The 24,458-nt window shown below is 38.2% G+C and overlaps 1 protein-coding gene across 3 annotated transcripts in view; it reads right to left on the reverse strand.

The window, feature by feature from the left end:
- Nucleotides 1–24,458, reverse strand: part of LOC140230841 (beta-hexosaminidase subunit alpha-like) — a 47,665-nt gene that overhangs the window by 20,125 nt on the left and 3,082 nt on the right. The window contains exons 1-10 of one of the 3 annotated variants that reach the window (XM_072310987.1): nt 23,347–23,379; nt 20,702–20,923; nt 17,264–17,472; nt 16,561–16,626; nt 14,936–14,982; nt 13,270–13,380; nt 12,602–12,703; nt 8,491–8,798; nt 6,836–6,995; nt 3,670–3,847 (exon numbers count right to left, since the gene is read on the reverse strand). In XM_072310987.1, coding sequence (XP_072167088.1) covers nt 3,670–3,847; nt 6,836–6,995; nt 8,491–8,798; nt 12,602–12,703; nt 13,270–13,380; nt 14,936–14,982; nt 16,561–16,626; nt 17,264–17,472; nt 20,702–20,916 — 1,396 coding nt within the window. In that variant the 5' untranslated portion in view covers nt 20,917–20,923; nt 23,347–23,379. Of the gene's footprint in view, nt 1–2,232; nt 2,406–3,669; nt 3,848–6,835; nt 6,996–8,490; nt 8,799–12,601; nt 12,704–13,269; nt 13,381–14,935; nt 14,983–16,560; nt 16,627–17,263; nt 17,473–20,701; nt 20,924–23,346; nt 23,380–24,458 lie in introns of those variants that run through there. The other 2 variants (XM_072310989.1, XM_072310986.1) reach the window with 2 other exon arrangements.

Below are 24,458 nucleotides of genomic sequence, written 5' to 3' on the forward strand. Positions count from 1 at the left end.
GCAACAAGGATTATTTTTCAAAGCAAAAGAATACAAACATAGAAAAAAAAAGGAGCAACCTACAAGAAAATGGCAGGAGAGAGCTGCTGAATTTCACCTAAGATAGAGAAATGAGCTCAAAATTTTCTGTTTTGCAAACTAAAATGCTGCAAGAATCTTTACAATGCAGATACACTGTATATTCCAAATATTCTAGTTGATTTAATAGTAAAGAAGCATAATGATCGGATTTGCTGATTGAATTAAATCCTCTTTAACATGAAAGCTTGCAAATAATTTTAGGGATCCGATGTTTCTGAAGCTGGCCATGATGCCAACACAGATTTTAGTTCATAGGTTTGTTTAGTTGTCTGCATGATATCTCTTCTTTCAATGAAGAAAGAAAAGTACAGTTAAACTCGCATAAGTCGATCTTCTCGGGACTGAGCAAAACACATCGACTTAGGCGATTTTCGACTTGTGCGTAAGTCAAAAAAAAAATCGACTTACAGTTTCACCACAGGTACATACATGTATGTTTAATGTACATGTATGTTGTCTACTCTGGAGCCGAGAGCTGGAGCGGTGTGCCGCAGCACGGGTCGCCCAGCAGGGCCGCGGCTAACTTTGCATGGACAGTGCATTATTATTGGCACAGGTCCGATTACTGGTTGATTCCAGTTTCCATACCGTGGCTTGAAATGCGTGTAGAGGTGCAATTCTGATTTACCCGTGCCCGTAACTTTCCCCCTACTTTCCGCTTTGAAAACTCAGCAGCTTCATCCATTATACCACTCCACTGCACAGCGCTGCAAATGCCAAGCTACAATTTACATGTACACTGCAAGCTCAATACTGTACATGTAAATGAACGCATGTGTACTGTACGAACGTTGTACGTACGTAGCGCGACAGCTGACAGGGCTGTACCAGCGGACCTCCAAATACGAAGAGAGTTAAACGATCCCATGAGATCGCTTTGAATTTTGATTTTAAATCATTTTTTCTTTTTGTCACCTCAAACTCATCTGACAAACAAAATAAAGATGAGTAATGGATAATGAATAATAAATGACAGTGATTTATTACACAATAAAATCTTATTCGACTTAGGCACAGTAAATTCAATGGTTTTTCCGTGAAAGTGTTTTTGGAATTTCATCGACTTAGGCGAGTATTCGACTTACAAAATTCGACTTGTGAGTGAATTAATACACGTACGTCAATGGGGAAAAATCGGGACTTTTTAAAATCATCAACTTACGCGATTATTCGACATATGCGATGTCGACTTAGGCGAGTTTAACTGTATAGCCAGCTTTAAGATGAAACAGAGCAGCAGACCAGACTTCAGTCACATAGAGTGTAGTAACTTCAATTAAGTACACACTAATGCAGAAGAGAATTATCTTAAAAGAAAAAAATATATATATGATTTTAGTGCATGCAGTTAACCAGAAACACAAGTTACAATGAAAAGTCAGGCACATCAGAAAGAGGTATCTTCTCTTGATGGTTGATTTCATTAACATTTCACAGATCCGTTGCCATATCCCAAGGGCAATACTCTTGTTTTTGAGAGAAGCTACAAGTACACAAACTTGTGAGTGTTATTCATGGGTGATGAACTGTGAGATTAATGACCATGCAGCCAACGTGTGCAATGTTAACAAAAAAAGACTCAACAACAAAACATGCAATGGAAGCCACTCGCTATTGTGCATGTGTGGAACGTTCAAACTGAACATTGTGACAGCCAGAATATAGAACATAATTTTGTGTCTTCATTCTATTCAGAATGCTTCGCTAGAACAGTATAGATGCCAATTTCTTGATTTCTGAGGTGTCCATGCAAAAATTATTGCTGTTCATCGGTTGATGCCCAAAATATGATCAACATCGGTTGTAAAATTGTCACAAATTGATGTTACAGACAAAGGGGTACTGACAGCCGTACTGCATGTTTTCACCTCTCAAAATAGCATGAATTCATTTCTATGAATGAATATATAGATTTATGTCTCCATTCATGCCTCCATGCTATGAGTGCTGGCTCATTATGTCACAAAATCAAGAGAAGAAAACCAAAATGTTAGTATTTGAGAACATAGGATACGTAATCCTAATGAAAACTGACATCACTACATTTTCATGCTTGAATTCGGTTAGATTTGGCAGGCCAACACACTCGCTGTGACGCGGTAAAACACAGCACAAGGAATACGGGTCTGAGACGCAAGAAACGTACCGCTGATCCTCTGAGGGTCTACTTTGTACAAGCTGCGCCACTCTTGCGTGTAGGGGTTAGCCACGCGGTTCAAATAGTACGGGGAAGAGATGAGGGCTCGGAAGCCCTTCTTGGTCACGTTGGCCGCCTCGCTCTCCCAGCTCCCCTTCCACACATGCACAATGGTGTCGGGGCTCACCTGCCAGTGCGAGAACCAAAGCAAGCATGGAGGGGGCGGATGGGCAACAAAAAAAGCACACACACACCATGGAGCTACAAACTCATTTGTACACTGTAGCTCCATGCACAGACACATGACTTTACATGCAACATACACGTGTTAGGGAACTTGGGATTAGAAGAGATCTTGCACATCCATGGTGTGATGAGCAGCCAAATCCTCTCCCCCTTCCTCAGACCTCACACATATATTGTAGTGATGAATATCTTTTGGCCAATGGCCAAAACAAAGTGAAGGGCTGATACACATTGTGTGTCTGCAATGCCTGGGGTATCCCTTTGAAGAGTGTGCAGATGAAATGCTTTGTTCATGGACGTATACTATATGGAAAACATTTTTAATATTGCTATTTTTTAAAAGTGAGAACACATGTGAAAACTGAGAACAAAACACAAAATACAACCACCCCCCCCAAAAAAAAACAACAACAACAACAAAAAACCATGTAAGTTATGGCACCTACAAACATTTGTATGTCAACCAAAATGAGGGTCATGGTATGAACTGAAGGTAAACTTTAGGTAAAAACATCAATAGGGTTTATTTAGCATTAAAATAAATGTATGAGTGTCTTAGCACCTAAAATAATGTGAAGTGTGACTATTTGAATCAAGTCTGAGGAAATTATGTACAACTGCTGAAAAAACAAAAAGTTTGGGTTTTGGGGGGATTATGATTGAGAAGACATCATGTTCAATTTGAATGAACTTCATGTAAGAAACTGCCTCTAGCCCGAAAATTTGACAGATCAACTACTGATACATATTGCGTCTTTTATGTATGAAAAATATTCTTTCATGTCACCCATATCCATCTCTTTGATTGTACTTAATGGCAAGCATATAAGTAGACATGGTTTTGTGATTTTGCTTGTCAAAGTGATTTGTGATGCTTGAAAAGAATGAACATCCACTACAATGTACTAAGATGATTTGCCTATTTTCTTTAAATGTAATTAATAAAACAAGTGTGACAAATGATTTTCAGGAAAGCTGCTTATGTGTCCTAAGGCTGCATTGCAAAAAGGGCATGAGATGATGAAAGAGGTGTTTGGCCACAAAAATCCCTGCTTCCCGAGGATGCAATGACCTTTGATCTGGAAATGAAGCAAGAGGGTTACACACATTCGACACAGCATGCAGGCATTACAGTGATGAAGCACAGTGCACTACGTGTGAAACAATAGGGACACTGAAATGGTAGTATGAGGTGTTCACCACACCGTTAAATGCAGTAGGTTCCACGCCATAGTACGACTTCCAGTCCTGGCTGTACGGGCTCTCCACGTAATTTAGATACCATGGGGTGGACAGCAGCGTCTGAAACCCCTTCGCCGTGACGTTCGCCAATTCGCTTATGTACGGGTTCTTCCAGACGTGTACGACTGTGTCTGGTAGTACCTAGATAGTGGAAAGGGAAATACTACAGGATGTATGTAGAGTCCATGACTGTGAAAGAATAAACAGAAAGCCCTCCACCTGCAATTGGTGTCAAGATTCCTGCATACTGGTTGCTTTTTATACACAGATGAACAAACTCACTTTCAGAATCTTAAAAATGATTATGGTAACATCACAATTACAGCACTATCACAGAGGTAAACAAATTCTTGGATTTTTTTGTTATAGGCGCAGTTTGCATTGTCATTTTGACTTCTATATTTTTAGTCTTCTTCCATGGCAATCATCCTTCCAAGACAAGTGCATACGATAGTGGTCATACTGCCTCAAATCAATATAAGTTTCCACGAAAGAAATTAAATATATCTTAGGAAATACTGTATACTTACAATGTAGTTAAACTCATTCATCTATTTTGTACACCTTTCTGCAATATTGAATTATTTGCACTATGCCAGATTGTGTCATATTCTATTATATCTTAACTGAATGATTGTACAATGTCCATCTTCAGAATATCAAACTGAGGTGCTGGCTTTACATCCAAAAAAGAACAGAAAAGAAAAGAAATACTAATAAGAACAGAATGAGTGTGAGCAATGCGACAACTATACAGTAAGAATCCACGTGAGTAGAGTTGGATTAGTAACAGACAGTTATGCCCCTCTTCCAGTATATCTACCTGCTGACGAAAAATAAGGACAAGATGAAACTTGGTTGTTAGAAGTAGCATAATATATATAAATTACACACATATCACTGGGCTTACAGCCACTTTGACATGGTCGAACATTGTCACTAGGTAACTGCACCATTAAAATCGGTAGGTTCTACGCCGTAGTAACTCATCCAGTCGTGAATGTAAGGGTTCTCTAGGATACTCAGATACCAGGGTGAGGAGAGGATGGTGTGGAATCCCTCTGCAGTGACGTCGGCTGTCTCATTCTCATAGTCGCCCTTCCACACGTGCACAAGTGCGTCTCAATTTACCTTGATCACAACAGGTACATCTTGTCCAGGCATTGCTCAATTTACTTGAACTGAACACTCCGTGCAATCTAACGCACCATACATCCTTGTGTTTGCTGTATCACAACAACCAAAAGCTTTTCATTTTCAAATCACGATGGGGGTTCCAGGAAGAATTGAGCTCATTGAATATTCAATTTGATGTGGGAGTAGTTTAATGCAGGCATACCACCATGATTCAAGTGTTATCATTTGTTTATCTCAAAAAAAGAGGATTTGTTACGACATACTTCTGTCATCAAAAATGACAGGGTCATGTTAATGATATCAATTTTTTGATTTCTGTTGTTTGTTCCCTCTCACTTTTGTCATAGGTTGTTGTGTATTACCCAGTAAACTGAGATTATTCCGTTATTCTACATTTAAAGTCGTAAGTATTTCCAGCACCTTGTGACATCCTGTCTATGACTGTTTCAATTGTGCATTTGTAAAGTCTCACCGTCCTACTTGGTGAATTATGTAAAGCCAATCAATATAGCGTAGCACTTTGGTAATAATGTGTCTATATTGGTCTGAAAGGTTTTTCTTAAAAAAAAAAGCAAAAACAAAAACACAAACTAGAAATATAATTGTACATGATTAATACCCCACAAGCTCCATCTGCAAGTCTTTTTCCTGACCAATTGGGGCTACAATGCATTGTTACCATGGCAACACACTTCAGCTACCTAAAAACTTTGTCCTGGACAAATTTATATCACAGTGACTATGTGTGCCAAATTTCTTCCAACTAACATAAAAGCCAGAAAAGAATTTCAATCTGCAATCTTTTTCCTAATTTGGAGGCCTCAATGTTCTATTACCATGGCAATGAACTTTCCAGTACCCTTGAAAAAATGTCCTGCTCAACTTTACATCTATTTTTTTTCATGTGTGTGAAGGTTCTTATGAACCACTAAATAACTAGAGAAGTAGTTCAATTTGCAATCTTTATACCCGATTTTGGGGCTACATTGTACAATGTGCTGGTATGATGGCCATGCACTTTCCGCTTCTATTGAAAAAATGTGTCCTACACAACTTTACACTGATATCAATAGGTGTGCAAAATTTCATTTGAATTGCTTGAAAACTGGAGAAGTACTTTGATCTGCAACATTTGCAACAGACCAACCACAGATTACCCATCACACCGCCTGCCCGACCACAAGCTGATTCAAACACACCAAAAAAAGAAAAAAAGAAAGAAAAAAAAAGCATAATGAACGCTCACTGATGTTACAATGACACAATGGACAACTTTAGCAATGCGCAATTACTTGTTTACTGTAAACAATTTTCCCAAGTTTTAATGTTCAGTCTATTTGGAACACTTATTTGGACATCTTGGCTTTTGAGCAACTTCTACATGTGGCTGACTAGTATTCACCCACAAAGGTACACGTACATGAAAAATAATTCATAGACCCATTTTATAAAACAAATAATGCACATTTTTAAAATTGTGTTTGTATGTATTAACAATGTTGTGCAACATGATCTCGCTGCACTCTGTAAAACGTTTCACCAATGTAGAAACATGTGCGCTGCATCTCCACTGACGTACATGTACTCTCTCCTGTGCATTATTTGTATGTAATATGTCATGAATATGCATTTTGTGCAAAGTGGGTGTGGCCTGTTCGGCTTTGCACAAAATCATACCTGCCAACATTTCAAGATGAAATATCTTACTCATGGATTGCAAAAATCTTATTTTCTATGCAAGCTGAAGTTAAAAATCTTACTTTCCGTCAAATCTTCAGAAAATACACATGAAAGTTATATCTAAATATTTTTTAAAAATCTGATTTCTCTGACAGAAAATCTGATTTTGCTATTTTTAATGTAAAAAATCTTACTGAATCTGATAAAATCTTACTAGTTGGCAAGTATGCAAAATGCATATTCATGACAAATACAAGTAACAGTCATATCAAAGCTGGCCTGCCTGATTGACTTTCACCAGTGTGAACGTACCTTGACCTGGTTGTCGATAACCTCCTGCCACACGGCATAGCCAGCCTTGAGGTCGGCCATGATGTTTAGGAGTTTCTGCTCGTAGTATTCCTCAAGCTTGCTGTAATCGGTGCCAAACTTGTGCTCTTTCATGAAGGCAGTGATATTGGGGTTGCTCCTCCTGGCATTTCAGCATCAACAGAAGGGGAAAATGAAACCTCGAGCCATGAACTTGTTGAATAGGACAAGGTGTGTGCATTTTGTCAAGAGTCATGTTGACTCAGAATGGACTTGTACATTGTTGACTGTCAGTGAAGTGGAAAATATTCAGCAAAGCTACAGCTAGATCACACACGTCAGAACAAGTCCATTAACCCTAAAAAGGCCGGGGGGGGGGTTGAATCAACCCCCCCCTCGACATTTTTCGCGACTACTCCGCCGCGCGAAATTTTTTGACCGCGCCGTTCACTGACTTTTTACTTTCAAGTCTCGCGCATCTTTTGACACCATTTTCGTGAAAATCGTGCTTACCGTTACGACGCTGTATAACGTTTTATACATGCCTGTCAGACCGATAATGGCTCAAAAACGTGATTTTGTGTGTAAAGTCTATGCAAATTGAGTTTTCTCTTCTTATTCATAAAGATATGTATATTTTCACTTTTATCGGCTGAAACTAATTAATTTTAGCATAATTATGCTTGATATAGGTTCTGTCATAAATTTTGCAGAAAAAAAAAAGTAAAACAAAAGGTCGAAAAAACAAAGACATAAATAAGAAATTCATAAAACAATAAAATACATAAGAAATTGATTTTGATACCAAATTTTTTTTCAAGTACATCGTTAGGAATGCTACAAAGAATGTTTTCACTAAAAATTAGGATTCTAGGAGCTTTAATTTCTGATTTAGAGCAAAATGTATGATTTTATGCATATATTAGCATAAGTAATTATTATGACGAAAATTTCCATTTCTTTTTGTATAGCTTGGTAGATTACGCCACAGGTAATGCACGTGCCAAATTTCATGGCGATTGCGCGATCGATGGCCGAGATCTAAGGGGGGGGTTGAATCAACCCCTCCCCGGCCACAGAACACCCAAAAAAGCCCGGCCTGGTTAGGGTTAAAGTAAAGAGCCACAGACAGAGACACATCAGCAAATTTTCTGGATATCAATGGCACTGAGTTAGATGAAATTGCTGGCAGTCATTCAATGTATATGTACTTAAAAAAATGCAATTTCAGCTCACTATTTTTCAAGTTTTTCCAAATCATTGTATTTTTTTTTCACAAATCATTCTTTCTTCCACAAACTTTTGAAGAACTTTCAAAATGTACCCAATAGTAATAACCTTCAACACATAATATGTAGACCTAATGAATTACATCAAGTATGTGTCACTTTTTTAAAAAAGCAGCAGCAGGAGTAATCATAATAAACGGTTCTTTTTGTTTAGCAATTCTTGTATTGCCATGTGAATTCTACTTTCTGGTAATAAAAGGCATTCATGATATACAGACTAGGTATTGAACATGAAATGAAAATGCCTATGTGTCCATATAACAAAGGTATTGATAGAACAGCATGGCTCTTTCGATTTGCACGACTAAAAAAGCAACAACAACAACAAATTAAATAAAAAGAAGAAAAGAATTGTGGCAGTCTACTCACCAGCACGCAAAATTGACCTCGTCTCCCCCCATGTGAACGTACTTATCCGGGAAGAGGTCAGTGACCTCTGTGAAGAAGGTCTTCAGGAAGTCATAGTTGGAGTCCACTGTGGGGTCAACGGGTCCGTACTGTCCAGTGGGACCCTTCTCGTTGTAGCAAGGGGTCAAGAGGTTCGGAATGGAGACCCATGACTGGGTGTGGCCGGGCGTGTCAAACTCCGGCATGACCCGGATACCGCGCAGGCGGGCATACTCGATGACCGCCTTCACATTCTCACGGGTATAGATGTGATGTTGGTCAAAGGCTCCCTGCAGTGAATGAGCGTCAGGAAAGATTAAACCCTTGACATGTACATACCAGCGACATGTGATAGCTACGATTTGCAAGATGTTCTCATCCATGATACATCACTAACCTTCAATACGTGGCAAGTTATACAAACTCACGTAGGTACATGCACATCAATGCTACTCGTACACATCTAGATTAAAGTGATAGGAAAGACGTACATTGTAGTGTAATCCATATTCACTGGTCACTGACAATTAACAGTACTTTACCCTTCTTGAGCTTTGTTTGCCGACTGACATGCACCCAGGTACTGCTTTTTTCACTAATAAACTGGGGCAGATGTCAGAGAATTAAAGGACAAGTTCACCTTCATAAACATAAGGATTGAGAGAATGCAACAATATTAGTAGAACACATCAGTGAAAGTTTGAGGAAAATTGGACAATCGATGCAAAAGTTATGAATTTTTAAAATTTTTGTGTTGGAACCGCTGGATGAGGAGACTACTACAGCTTGTGAGTCATATGCGTACAACAGTATAAAGAAAATGTAAAAGAAAATTCAACATATTTTCACTTTTTTTCGCATAATAAAAGAGCACTTGACTTGCCTTTTTCTAAAGGCAGGGGGAATAATATTACCCATAACATTTGTCGGTAACGAGTCAGGGGAATGTGTACTTTTTTCAAAAGATGGAATTTTGTGAAATTCTCTTTATATTTTCCTTATATTGTTGTACGCATGTGACATCTAAGTTATTGTATACGCTATATATTTCGCGTGGGTTTTATTTTCGCGAGTCGCGAGCTATTCGCGAAATTAACAACACGCGAAAATATTACCTTCCAAAATGAATCCCTTGCCTTGATGATACGAACATTTCAGTACTAGTATACCATGTCACGGCTTACCGAACAGACCATATAAACTGGCTAAGCTTGTTTACGTACATATAGCACGTCCACATCGAACTACTAGTAAGTATACACAGCCCAGTCGCTGTAGCATTCGCACAGCACAGTAGACGGCGCAATACTATTTCTGCGAGAAATTCAACTATCTTTTGTTTTTGCTTTTTTCATTGCGCCACAACGTTACAAACGCGAGGCGTGTCACCCTTGATTACATGTGCGCTATAACTGTTGCGTTTGCATGCTGCTACGTCTTTACAAGTACTGTATGTCAACTTTAGGGGCCGGGGCTGCGTATGCTCCAGCTGGTTGCCGCTGAATTTACTCGTACCCCTCGTACCACTCGTCAGAAATCTAGCGCGATATACTTAACCACTTCAAAAATGTTGAATTCTAACTTACTAGTTCGCAGAGTTTGGTAAGTTTTTTTCATGCAGTGTATAACTAGTATCATTATTATTTGCTAGTAAGTTGAAAATTCACACTTTCTTTGCCACTTCATATTTTCTCTGGTCCCCCAATCGCGAATTTAACCACTCGCGAAAATGTGTGACAGCGGAAATTCGCGAAAATTTATGTACGCGAAAATTATAGTGTATACAGTATTCATACACTGCAGTAGTCTTCTCATCCAGCGGTTACTGCACAAAAACTTCAAAAATTCATAACTTTTGAACGGATTGTCTGATTTTCCTCAAACTTTCAATGATGTGTTCTACTAATATTGCTACATTCTCTCAATCCTTATGTTTATGAAGGTGAACTTGTCCTTTAAATGTCAATGAATAGAGATTACCTAATCCCCCCATCACTATAGAGTACCAAAATGTGACATCCATAGCCAATCATCACCATGGTAACTGGCTCTAAACAACCTAACATAACCCGAATATCTGTGAACACGACGGTTGATTAACATGCTCATACCCGGTTCCAACCCACTGCCCGAAGCCTTGTCCAAGGGTATTTCATGTGGAACCAGCACTAAGTTATTACAAAAGACTGTGACTGACATTACTTTGATATCCTTTAGTGTCATTGCAGCCTTCCTCTTGGACTGATACACATCACTACCCCTGAGTGGGCTTGCTGATCAACAACTCAGTGCAGTTTGGATCGGTAACTGAATGCTCAGGAAAAGTTTGCCAAGTGTCTGAGCACATACAGGGTTAAGGACATACAGTCAACCTTGCTTAACCCTAAAAAGACTGGGCTATTTTGGTAGCTCGAAAGACTGGGGGGGGGGGGCCTAAAGGGCCCCCCCTTAAGATCTCGGCCGTGGATCGCGCGATCGCCGCGAAAATTTGCACAATGGTAGTGTGCGATGTAATCTACAAGATCGTATATTCAAATTTTACAAAATAGTCTTCTTTTATTTTATTTTGATTAATTATGCTAATTCATGCGAGAAATCAGACTCTTTGATCTAAATCAGTAAATAAAGCGCCAAAAGTGCTCATTTTTGGTCTAATTATTCTTAGTGGCATTCTTCGCAAATGTACTTGAAAAAAAATTCGGTATCAAAATTAATTTCTTATCTATTTTATTGTTTTATGAATTTCTTATGTATTTCCTTGTTTTTTCGACCTTTTGTTTTTGTTGTTTTTTTTAACAAAATTTGTGGCAGACACTTTTTGAAGCATAATACTGCTAAAACAAATTAATTTTAGCCATTGAGAGTAAAAATAAGCATATTTATACGAGCCATGTGAAAAAACTCAATTTGCATTGACTTTATACACAAAATCACATTTTTGAGCCATTTTCGGTCTCACATGCATGTACAAAAAGTTATGTAACTTCAGAACCGTACCCCCGGGCGTCACAAATTTGGTGTCAAAATGTGCGGGAAACTCAAAAGAAAAAAGTCATAAAGCATCGCGGCGAGAGCATTGCGTGTTGCAGAGTAATCGCGCGAAATGTCGAGGGGGGGGCCTTTTAGGCCCCCCCCCCAGTCTTTTTAGGGTTAAGTCGACCCCGCATAAGTCAAATAATCGCCTCAGTCGAAAGTCTTTAAAAGTCCCTCCTCTTTACATGCTATTGACTTTAATCCCTCATAAGTTGAATTTTCTCTAAGTCAAATCTAATTCTTCAGTCCAAATAGATTCGATTTGTGCGAGGTTGACTGTACATGTGTGTACCCATTGGCATATGAAGTATGCTAGTGGATGTGACTATTGCATGCACAGTACAGCCAGGGTAAAAAAAAAAAACCAACAAAAACATATATAGATATACTTTCATATATAAATTGAATTCATGAAAATATGAATATGCTGAGCACTGCACAGCATACTCTTCACAGGAGTGGACTCATTATTTCTCAAAATGATTTGCTATAAATGCTAATGATCACAAGAATAGCAAAATATCGTATGTTGTGTTGACACACAATGACCGCTATTAGAAACATTTTTTTTTTTTTTTGTCTTTGATCATGTACATGAACATCTTCAAAAATGCCTTTAGAACTACTGCTCATGAAAAAAAAAATCTATTTTGTCCTTAATGAGATATCTGTGAACAGACTTTAAGGATTAAATGGGATGAGGGTCTCGGAAGAAAATGTGCTCTACTGTAGATTAAAATGTCTGCTTATACGAAGGAAAATCATTCCATCACACATGTATGATTCTCGATGATAATGTAGGGCCTACCATTACTTGATACAGTAGACCTGTCATTTTGTATAACACAGTGACAGTATGGCACTATCAGAATAGTATGTATGTCAATTCTCGGAGGCTCTGAGATCAACAACATGATCCTTGTATCTTAGTAATGATAGATAATTAGATAACACCAACATGACTCATATTGGATATTAAAGTACTGACCACCATTAGGCATCAAACAAATGAAGGAGGGGGGGGGGGGTAATAAGTGGCTGGGATATGATAAAGGGTCACCTTTTGACTCATGACGGGGTAGGCAGCACTCTCGTAGGGAAACGACTGGTCATCGACTATGTGCCAGTGTAAGACATTTAACTTGTTGTATGCCATTGCGTCCTGAAGAAAACAATAATAACAACAACAAAGAATATATCAATACATGCATGGCTGATTCAATCTCATGAATTGTGGCAATAAGTGCTAGCAAAGTATACAACTGGTGTATTCATGCGTTACACTTGTTTTCTTCATGTACATTTCAATTTCTGATTACACATCAAAGATATGTATCATCTAGTATAAAAACTGCTCTCTTTCACATGACATTGTTAACAATGCATAATGATGTAATCTTTTAAAATCTTTTGGGTTTTTTTCCGTATCATACTCTCATACTAATAAAGCTGACACATACTATACTGCTGATCTTTTGCCACTTTTCTGCAAGATCATTAATTCATCACACATCAGTCATCTATATGTTTTCTCTTTATTGTTATTGATACATGACTCTCACCTACTGTGGAAGACATCTATAGACAAACTTCAAATGAGTTCAAAAATGATATCAAAATACAAGAAGAAATACAATCATTTGCAATTTATAATTCTGAAACTAAAAGCCTGAAGATGAACATAGATCCACTGTACAGTCAGAAATGACATGAAGAATGGGAGCTTACCAGAGTCTGAAAGATAGAGGACATACTGAGAAAATGTCTGGATGAATCCACCATGAAACCACGATGCCTGAAGCGGGGGAAGTCCGTAATACTCGTCTTGTTGACCGCACGCTACATAATCAGTGATACAAAGAATAAACATTGCACACAATCAAATCATGGCAATAATCACTGTCACATTTTTTTTTTTCTTGCATTACTGTGCCTCCAACATTTTTCTACATCGCCGGAGTTGCAACTAGCAAAGCACTCGGAGAGCACAGACCTCCGCCAAGCAGCTCATTTCCATCCATACACTAATGCTGAAAATTTCCCAGTGACAAAGAAGCCTTGTGTTTAATATCTTATCCGCTTCCTGCTGCACAGTCCCTTGAGCAGAGCACATACTTTAGTGTGCATATGCAAACCTTGAATTCACGCAGTTTGAACTCCCAAGTTCATTAACCCTTTTTAAACAAAATATCAACAATTCTTCAAAACTTCATAAATATTCCCCGGATCACTACCAAAATTTAATCATCTGTTCCTTCTGTCAATATCAACTTTTTCTATAAGTTTCAACCAAATCCATTCACAACTTTGTGATGTATTTTGCAAACAGACAAACAAAGAAACCAATGGAAACAAAAACATAACTTCCTTGGCAGAATTAATAATGAACCAATCACTTTACTTGACACAGAATACATGATGTCAATTTACACAGTAAGTAAAGCTGATTCAAGTGGATTTTGTTTAATAGTTTCTTCATATTGAAAGCTCACCTCAACACATCATTCATGCAACTTTTATGTCTTCATGCCAATTTTTATGAGACCATTGCCACGCAATTCTGTTTGATTTTACCACAGTATTGTTGGATACATGTTAAAGAAGGAGAGAGATTTCTTCGCATTTGTGCAAATTCATGGGTACTGTGTAGGTTCTACATCATGACAATGTCATTGTATGATAGGTATTCCACTGGCTCTTCCATAGAGTTTGGATGTGGTGACCAAAGACGTTGTTCTTTATTTTAACAATTTTAAGCCTTATTTCAGAGAAATTGTTGAAATACTGCAAGCAACTTGGTGCTGATATTGTATTCAACAAATCCTTTTTTTTTCTCCTCTATTCCCCTTTCTGTTAGTGCCCTGGGGCTGAAAAGTGAGTATTAAGTGTATCATTTAGAAAAAGACAAGTTCACATTCAACCATCTTGTGCACATTTGTGAGTCATTTTGTTCAACAGGTTTAGCACCTGAATCTTGCAGATTAATTCATTGACTTAGGCATATTTCTGCAAACTATACTAGCATTTTACAGTTGAAGAAGTAAAATTTTTGCTGATTTTTGTGCATTTATTGTGTTCTTTGCATACTGAAAGACTGCTGCCAAAAAAATTTGAAAGGGACAGCAAACTGCTGCTCAATAGCTTTGTCATGATTTTGGAAGGATGCAGATTTATACAGAAGAGCTTTCTTTTGTCACAGTATACTCAGTCCATTCACACCAGCAATAGAGCACATAACTTCTCTGCAGCACGGAGCATGGGTACAAATGAGAGATTCTGTTTTCTTCTCCTTCTATATTAACACCTCTCTGATTTTACTCTATGTACGGTACCAAAGGCAACTTGGATATGGTGCGTAATCACACTTCAATATATATTTTTTTCTACTACTCACCCCACCATCGCTGGAACCGTATATCAACTGGCTGAATGTTTCCAATCCTGTACGAGAAAAGTTGCACAGCAAAGAGGTTGAGATATTGCTCTCAATTCAAAATACTTACTATTAGATTCATATGTCTGTAAGGTTTGTCCCAGTCAGTTTATGCAATTTAATACAAGAATATACTGCTGCTAGAAATCTTAGAACATCTTCCATGTTCCTCTTTCATGCCTCAAGTGAGTACTGTATACGCTGTTATTTTCGCATACAGATATTTTCGCGAATGAGGAGGTCATAGACATTTTCGGGAGATTTTGTTTTCGCGAACTGACGCCGACACTAACGTAAATGCGATATTACCCTAGCGCATGGAGACATTTTTGCATGTTGTTAAATTCGCAATCCAACTGGGATTCGCAAAATTCACGAAAATTAAACCCTCGCAAAATAACAGCTCATACAGTACTATGAAACTGCATGTGTCACAGTTTTTGTTACGCTGCCTTTGCAGAAATACAGAACAATCTGTCAGCTGGTGTCCTGCTCTGAATAGACTAACAATTTTTTTTTTTGACAACTTACTTGTTCAGAAGGCTTGCAGCATTTAGACTGAGATCTCAGTGTGAATCTGTTCTGCTTCGTTACTTTTTTTCATTATTCTCAAGTACATAAATGACTTAGGGGATGTGTTTGATGCATGTGTGGTTATATCATTAAAACAAAGCAAAAGCAGGTACACAGAGGTTAACATTAATTCATTGTCAGAGGCACCAGTCTAAAAATACATCTTTAGCCTTCATTGCTGCTGCCTTCCCTGTCCTCACTGAATACCAAAATAAAATATTGCAGTCACTATATTCTTGCATTCAATATCTACTGAGGAGTGAAATCTCTCGGCCAGTAAGGTGCATGTCATTCTCTGAACTGAAGGAAGTTGGGAATAATAATTGATGAATATCCAAGTTCAGCATTAACTGCTTAAAGCCAAAATATGGTTCTTGTATGCCAGCAGAAGTCTTTATTATTGCTCTAAAATGTACACGTATTGCATTAGAATTGTGTGAAATAATGCTGTGATAACACAACTTCAGCTGGGTAACGACGAAAATTATGTGAAATATTAGCTGAACATTTTCATAGGAAGTCTGCAATCTGAGAGGTTACCCCATCGTGGTTGCTACGTAATTTTTCATAATCAATTATCAGCAATCAAAAAATTGGGTCACAGTAATATCCACCGCGCTAGAGTGAATCACATTTAGCTTGTTCGAAAATACAAATGCAAGGGCACAACCAATCATCACATTAAGTACTACCTTCCTACAATGCTGAATGTGGGGTTAACAGTGAGGGCCCTTCTGGAATAAAAGTTGTGGACTATAATCAAAATCATTCTACACTTGTGATCTCGAAACTCTCCACAACTACTCATCATTCTGGCTAATTGCATATGCCACGTAAGTTTCAGTGTATTGGAAGTAAATTCCAAATGATGAAATTGATTTTGAGCCTTTCCAAGAACTACATATTTTGGCTTTATACAGGGGGGGGGGGGGGGGGGACAACAAACAACGTAGAGGGTGATGGTAGTAAATAAGTTTCCATGATCACCCAGTCAGTACTATATGGCTTGTTACCTCTTATGGCACCCCAAATTGATTTTGCAGTCAGAGTAGCTTTGGGAGAAGAGACTGACAAAGTATCTGAAAAATAACAGACATGAAGTTCGAGAGAATTGTAGGTTAAAAAGTCATTCTGAGGCCATATCATTTGGTATTTACAACCTTTAATAAAAACTTCAAAGGTTTATGCATGCACACTGTCATACTTAGGTGAGCATTCATTCCTTTCTTCTGCCCAACAAAGCTGAATCAACTTTTTTTCTGAAACTTTAATATTGTGCGATGCCAACTGCCATAACAAGCATTGTCAACTACTGTCCAACCACTCTTTGTGTAACAAAACCTTACAACCCAAAGTAAACAAGCTCATGATGACTCAGAATTTGAATCAATAGTCGAACAAGTAGAGCAAAGCACCATACAAATTCACTATTCACCCCTGAGATTTTAAGAGTTACTAGTATGAAATGTATATATATATATGTATTACAAAAAAAAAAAATTGTGCTGATGTTGATCATGTGCCACTGCACAATTTTTTTTTTTCTTCTTCTTTTTTAACTCGCTGTATAGAAAAACGAAAAACTCAGGATTCAATTGCTTTCATTTCAAAAGAGTCTGGCCACATGTCACCTTGGATCTTGTATGAATGCACAAACACAATGAAGAATTGAACACAATGTCTTTCTCTACAGTTGCCCGCAATGCATGAACTCACAGTTCTCATCCGACTCTAGACCTGGATAATCCTGGCACGGTTCCATCACGTTAACATCGAGACCAGTCAGTTCGGTCGCTGAGGGCGCCGTGAATTCCATAGGTGACCTACGTCTACGCGCTGCCTGTGGGGTCCCGAAGAAGATGATTCCAAAATACCTTGCAAAGGCACTATCCAGTAGATCGCATCGTACTCCAGTCGCTGTAAAACTACACAGGAGATGGGACCTGAGTACTATATCCTTATAGGCAAGTGAAACAGTCAGGGCACTTTTAACTCAATTTAACCCATCACATCCAGGGGGATTTTTGCTGCAGATCTTATCAGATCATGTTGTATCAAATTGGCAACTTTAAATTTGACTTCACGTCCAATATCAATCAGACCTGGAATTTTATCAAATTTGGGTCAAGGTCACTTTTTTGGAGGGGACACAAATTCACTCAAAGGCCCGAATTCATGAAGGTGGTACAAAAGAAACCATGGTTTAAACCATGGACAAAAACCATGGAGCGCCAAGTGTCGCACGGAATATTTCGTTATGAAATTGGTCATTTCGTCGACAAAATAACCATTTCGTTATTTCGTGGACGAAATGTTCATTTAGTTACAAAATGCTGTCATTTCGTTACAAAATAATCATTTCATCAACAAAATGACTGATTTCATAACAAAATATTCCATGCGACACTTGGCGCTCCATGTTTTTTGTCCATGGTTTAAACCATGGTTTCATTTGTACCACCTCATGAATTCTGGCCAAGGGGGCATATTACCTAAAGTCAGTAACAAAATATTGTAGCGTGCAGTGAATGGTTTGATTTTGAAATGGGCATTCTGGCCTGTGGGAGGGGCATGGTGGCAAATTGCTGATGGCAGGCGAGTTCTTTGAGCATTATCTCTACTCTATTCAAAATACATTGTATTTTCAATAAAATAGAGATAAAGCTCATAGAACTCATGGAACTGGATGAAGTCATTAAATCTGTGTATAACAAGGTCAGAAAAATGAAACACAAACTTACAAGAATTTGCCATTTGAGAGAGAAATAGACATTGTAATGTTCCAAAATGCATTGCCAGAATCAGTCATGAATCCAGTAATTAAAAGGCTTTTGAATTTCTGCACCTAAAACACACAATGATACAGTATGAAGAACAAAGGGCTCAGATAAAAAAAAAGAGAATCTCATTCTCTACTTAATGAAACATTAACATTGAACAGTACAATTTATAATAAGGTATACAGCACCAAACAACACAAACATGTTTGGTAGAACTTGACATCTTAAAATTGCTGATAAATAGACATTTCACATTTGAATTGCTGAGTCCTAACAAGAAGAGAAAATTTGACCTTAGAAATAGAAATTATCATCTGAAAACTATTCATTCCTAAATGATGTGATATTCATCAATTCTTTTGGAGGATACTGTAAAAGTGGATATTTTCGCGTGACTAATTTTTCGCGCTAGGCCGGGTCAGAAGAGTTTCGCGTGTTTTTAATTCCGCGGAATCAAGACATCACGCACAGGAACGTATGGCAAGCAAAAATGTTCGCGTGTTTTTATTTTCGCGCTAGTTTCTGGTTGCGCGAAATGCGCGAAAATTTCAACACCGCGAAAATTTCCACTTTTACAGTAGCCATATGAGCCTCTTCATTGCAATCACTGACAATTTGCACACCAAACCAGGTAAGAGTGTGACAATATTTTGTTACGAATATTCCATAGAACAACTTACTCTTGTATTTTAACTCACAAACATACAACACACATTACGCATCAGATATGCTTTTATAGGATGTTAACTAATGTGTGTAACTTGTGTGTCTGTTTGTTGCTGTAGAAATATAAACTGTCTAGTTGACACTTCGTTCTAGCACACTGAGATGGGATAGTTGCAAAATGTTTGCAGTACACCATGCACACTGGTCTCCAAAAAAGGAACAATGACACTCTTTCCTATTAAGTGAGCATCAGGCTTTGCTGTGGAGCATGGCTAAAGAGCACGTCTAGTATTTAACTCTTTATGTGACACGTTTGCACACCTGACTCAGTTGACGTCATGTCAAGTTCACATATTTTGCTTAAAGACACAAACCCACCCACACTGATTGATAAATCACCAAATGCCACAACCATAAAGAAAAGCTTCACTCGTAATTCTATTCCTCAGTAAGTATGTATCTTGCGTTGCTTTGTGATTGAATAGCCATGTTCCATACACACTGTAGATAGGGTTTTTTTTCACGTAAATTCTAATTTTTCTTATTGCAGCTTCGTGTCTGCAAAATTCATGCCTTTCATACCTGGAAAATTACATAGTTACTGGCCACACTGATTGATAAATCACCAAATGCCACAACCATATAAGAAAAGCTTCACTTGTAATTCTATTCCTCAGTAAGTATGTATCTTGCGTTGCTTTGTGATTGAATAGCCATGTTCCATACACACTGTAGATAGGGTTTTTCTTCACGTAAATTCTAATTTTTCTTATTGCAGCTTCGTGTCTGCAAAATTCATGCCTTTCAGACCTGGAAAATTACATAGTTACTGGCCATTTGCAAGAAAAGCAATTATACCGTACCTAAAGTTGTCATACAATTTACATTTTTAACAACAGAGCTTGGGATTTTCTCTCCAACTTTGCTCATTGCATGTCTAGCTTTTAAATGTATCTAAAACAAGTTACATGGCTTTGAAAAATAGCCTTTTTGAAAAAAAAAAAAAAAAATTGGGGTGTATAGCTGTCCCAGAATAATATGGCACTCAGGGGATTACATCGTGGCTTACACAGAGTTAAAAACCAGAGACTGTTGTTCATGAAACTGTTATACCCAAAGCAGCATTAGTTGGCCCAGCAAATCAATTTCACAAAATAGCCAACTAGGAATAGGGCTAGGGTTTTTGCCACTGCCTTCAATACTAAAGGGAGCTTTAGATCTGCAACGCCAATGTTAACCCGCTGAGGACGAATCCAGAGTATACTTGGGCAAGTGTCTATGGGAAATGCATGCTGTAGCAAAATCAGCCTGTCCTCAAGGGGTTAAGAGGCAAAAAAAGAGAAAAGAAACATTTCTGCCATGCACAAAAACTGCTTATCAAAATCGATCTCGCATCCTGCTCCTCTGAGTTTTCACGACAGTTCTGGGCCATTTTAGCCTCCACTCATATTCATGACACAGAGAATTACTTGCTGCCATTATGACAAACAACATAAGGGGCGCTATTTCACTTTGCATTTAAGCTGTGTCTTCCCCCAAAATTTAATGCTACTTTGCAACACGATGTAGGGAGAGAGGAGAATGGTCAATCCAACTGAGCATCATCTTCACATCTGCATCGCATATCTAAACTAAAACTCACTAATATCTTGACTCAACCATAATGGCTGGTGGCCAGTGCAGATCAATTTGAATTTCTTTCGCTTACTCAAATCTCTCCTCCGAGACCAGGGTATAGACATCACCGGTGACTTGGATCTCCTGGGGCATGGGCCAAGGTGATCCTTTGCTTGCAGTTGTGACTGGCCTTCCTGGAAGAGCCTTCTCCAAGTTCAACGGGTCACTCAGGGAGGCGTCGGTCCAGCACAGTGCCCACGATGCCAGAGCCAAGAACAGCACGGTGCAAGTTTGGAGGGGCTTCATGTTGAACCTGGACATGTGAGCGTACCGGTAACACAAAAAATGACACCTGGTTGAATAAAATTGTATCCAGACCATCTATGAATATCCAACTTGACCAAACTGTGGCCCTTCATACCATTACTTTCTGCAGGAAGAGAATGAAGTTACTCATTGGGTCTATAAAGAATTGGATTTGGTGCAATTCAAATCTGATCAGAAAATTGAATGGAGAATGAAGACAGACTTCCCACCATCTTTGTCCTGAGGGCATGAACTGGAGTACAAAAAGTGCAATAAATATTAAAAGCCAGACACATAATGACACAGTAGAGTGTGCAGTATTCAAGAATCTCACACCATAAGCATAAATTTACTGAGATCAATGCCGAATTCTGTGGTCTAGTGGAAAATAGCCTATAAATCATACAGGCTGTAGACCAAGAAAACTCAATCACTGGATACTGCGTACGTCGAATATTTCATGAATTTTTATTTTCGCCAATTTCGCGAGTCATTTGCTATTCGCGAAATTAAAGACACATGAAAATAATGACTCCGATCCCGATATGAATGTGATGCACACATATATATTTCTCTGTTCAGAACATTACTCTACGATCCCGAATTTAACCACTTGCAAAATCATCGGGAAGTCCCGATTTGTGAAAAATTAGACTCGCTAAATATATGGCGAAATGCATACAGTATCTGCCTACGTACCACAAGTATGTCATGTGTTTCCATGCCCACTAGTGCCAAATTTCTAACATTCTGACATACTTGAAGGTGCAGTACAGTATATTCAAAAGATCTGGAATACAAAAAAAAGAAATGAGATTGTAACCTATAGCACTGGTACAAAATTATGTCAAATCTTATCAAAACTATGATCCAATTCACCCAAGCTGATAATTCCTGCCAAAATATGGCCAAAACTCTAGTAAGCAGAAGAATATAAAAGTGTGAAAAAGTCCATGCATGATGAACAATGGACACAGGACAGTGAACGATCACAATACAAGTGTACTCACTTTCAGAAGCCCTAAAAGGCTCTCAGTTGAGCTAAAAGGCTCTCAGTTGAGCTAAAATGCTTCAGGAGGAACAAAGAAAAGCAACTTGCTTCATCTACTACATGATTGTGTCAGAATTAACACCACACCCTCCTTTGATAGCTCTTTGTGTAAGCTTAGTGTGGGCCTCACTCCAGACTAGCTCTAGTCTTAAAGGTAGGGGATACCTTTTACAGACCTTCCAAAATGCAGCAAAACATTAAATACGAACCTCAGGGGACTTGTTTAGGCCACTGCTGAGAAATTTAGAAGTCAACAGTTATCTACAATTTGAATAATGCACAAAACTCAACTACTCAGTAGTTCTGTGTGTCAGCCACACTTAAGCCTTTTTGTTGCAGTCTTCTGTATTTTTTTTATCTATAAACACAAATCTAAAAGTACATGTATAAGAGCTGATGTAATAACATATAAAGTGTGTGGCAAGAATGGATATAGAAATGTTTGTAAGTTTTGATGAACTTTCTTCACAAAATATACATGATGGACGCACATGCAGTGCATGGGTCTGCCAAGGTAGCCTAGTAATGTACTGGAATTTACGGTGAGCCCCCCAAAAAATTCAATTCAAAATCTAACGGTCAATAAAAATGTACTAAATGTTACCTTCCACTTTCAATACTTTATGGGAGTTTCTAAAATGATACTCTCTTCAACATACCACTGTATTTATACAACTCTTCTTCATTTAAGGCATGCAAATGGGATTCCCTACCTTTAAATGCCACCTCTTCTCCAATCACCCACCCCTCTTTGAATGCTCTTCTTGATGCACCTTTGAATCCTTACAGCTTTCTGTTTACTCTAAGAAGATTTGGGATCTAGCTTAATACAAATCCTCCATGAGTCCTGTAGGCTTCTGTTTTTTCTTGTGCTAGAATATGCATAATGTTTTATAGGTACTGTGCAGTATCACTATCAATAATTAGCAGGGCCGACGCAGTGTTTTCAAAAGTGTGGGGCCCACTTCCGGGTTTCATGAGCTAACAAGCAAAAAAATAAAAATAAAAATAAAAATAAAAAAGGTCCTCAGCTCATCTCTCCCCGTCCACTTCCGGGTTTCTTCAGCTGACAAGCAAAAAAAAAAGGGCCTCAGCTCATTCTCTCCCCTCCCATTTCCGGGTGTTATAAAAAGAAGGTCTTCACAGAAAACACATATAACCTCACCGCCGCCATACTTCAAGATCGCTATCTATTCCTATTTTAGTGCCACTTACGTACAAACATTTTCCGGGTTGAAAAAAAGTGTGTGGGCCCAAAGTGATGACACCTTATGTATTCCTTTGTATGGTGCACAAAAAGTGGGGGGGGGGGGGGGGGGTGAGCCCCCAAGGCCCCCACGGCTGCGCCAGCCCTGATTAGTGCTTCATACACTGCATACCTTTCTCCATTTCATGGCACTCCTTTGACACCTACTATTGTAGACTACTTGCATTGAGCATCAATTCCAGTATCAGTAATCTCCCTGAGTGACTAGTATTACTGTACTTAGGACTGGATTCTTTGTCTTTGGACAAAGAATCGTGGGAGGGGGGTGTCCCCCCTCCCACGGTGAGGACTTTTTGAAATTTGAGGTATGAAAAAACTCATTTTAATGCATTTTACAACTGAACTTTACTAATTATTGTTATGAGGTACATTTTACAGAGAAACATTGTGATAATTGAACTCATGAATGACACTTGTAAAATCTAAAGGAAGGAATTATATGCTGAACTGTTATACCTACTCAAATGTGAGGCCATAATACATCACAGTGAGTAATGTACACCCAGCTGACGTCTTGCTGGATTCAGTTCATACGGGTACAAAAAAAAAGTGTTATAAATCACAGCTTAGCATTATTGGCTGTCTTTATTAGTCCATAAGGGCCATTCTCAGATTAAGTGTTCAATTCCACGTGAGTAAAACCGAAAAATCAACCACAAAGTAATACATTCAAAGATGTGTTTTTGGAAACTCCAAAACCGGTCAAACACGAAACAAAAAGTGGAACATTCTAAATGATGGCCATTCATTGAGTAAAAATGAATTGAAATAGAGCATCATATATGATCACCAATCAGATACGTTACCGCAAATTTACATGTTGTAATGGACTCCTAACTCTGAATTAAATTTATTGTTTTGATCCAATTTCTGTTCAGGAAAAGACATCTATCCCCCCTAAAGATATTGGGGATTTTCAAGAGGTAAAGATGTTGTCATCCCTTGCTAATTGGTAGAAATTATTTCTGTGTGGTAGGATGAAATATGCTTTTTGCTGAAATGAAATATAACCTTAAGATTCACTTTGTATTTTTAGCAAATTTCGCTTACAAATAAAGTTTCGAATCCCACAAATCATGCAAAGGGAACGATCCGATCTGGAATTTCCACAGGAAACAAATATAAATTGCTTTCCTGGGGAAATAACTATTAAAAAACATCGAATCACCTTTGGTAACGTATCTGGTAAAATATAAGTAATAATTTTAGTTGTGTATGAATTAA

This window comes from Diadema setosum, chromosome 7 (assembly GCF_964275005.1).
Source record: "Diadema setosum chromosome 7, eeDiaSeto1, whole genome shotgun sequence".
NCBI classification, from domain to species: domain Eukaryota; kingdom Metazoa; phylum Echinodermata; class Echinoidea; order Diadematoida; family Diadematidae; genus Diadema; species Diadema setosum.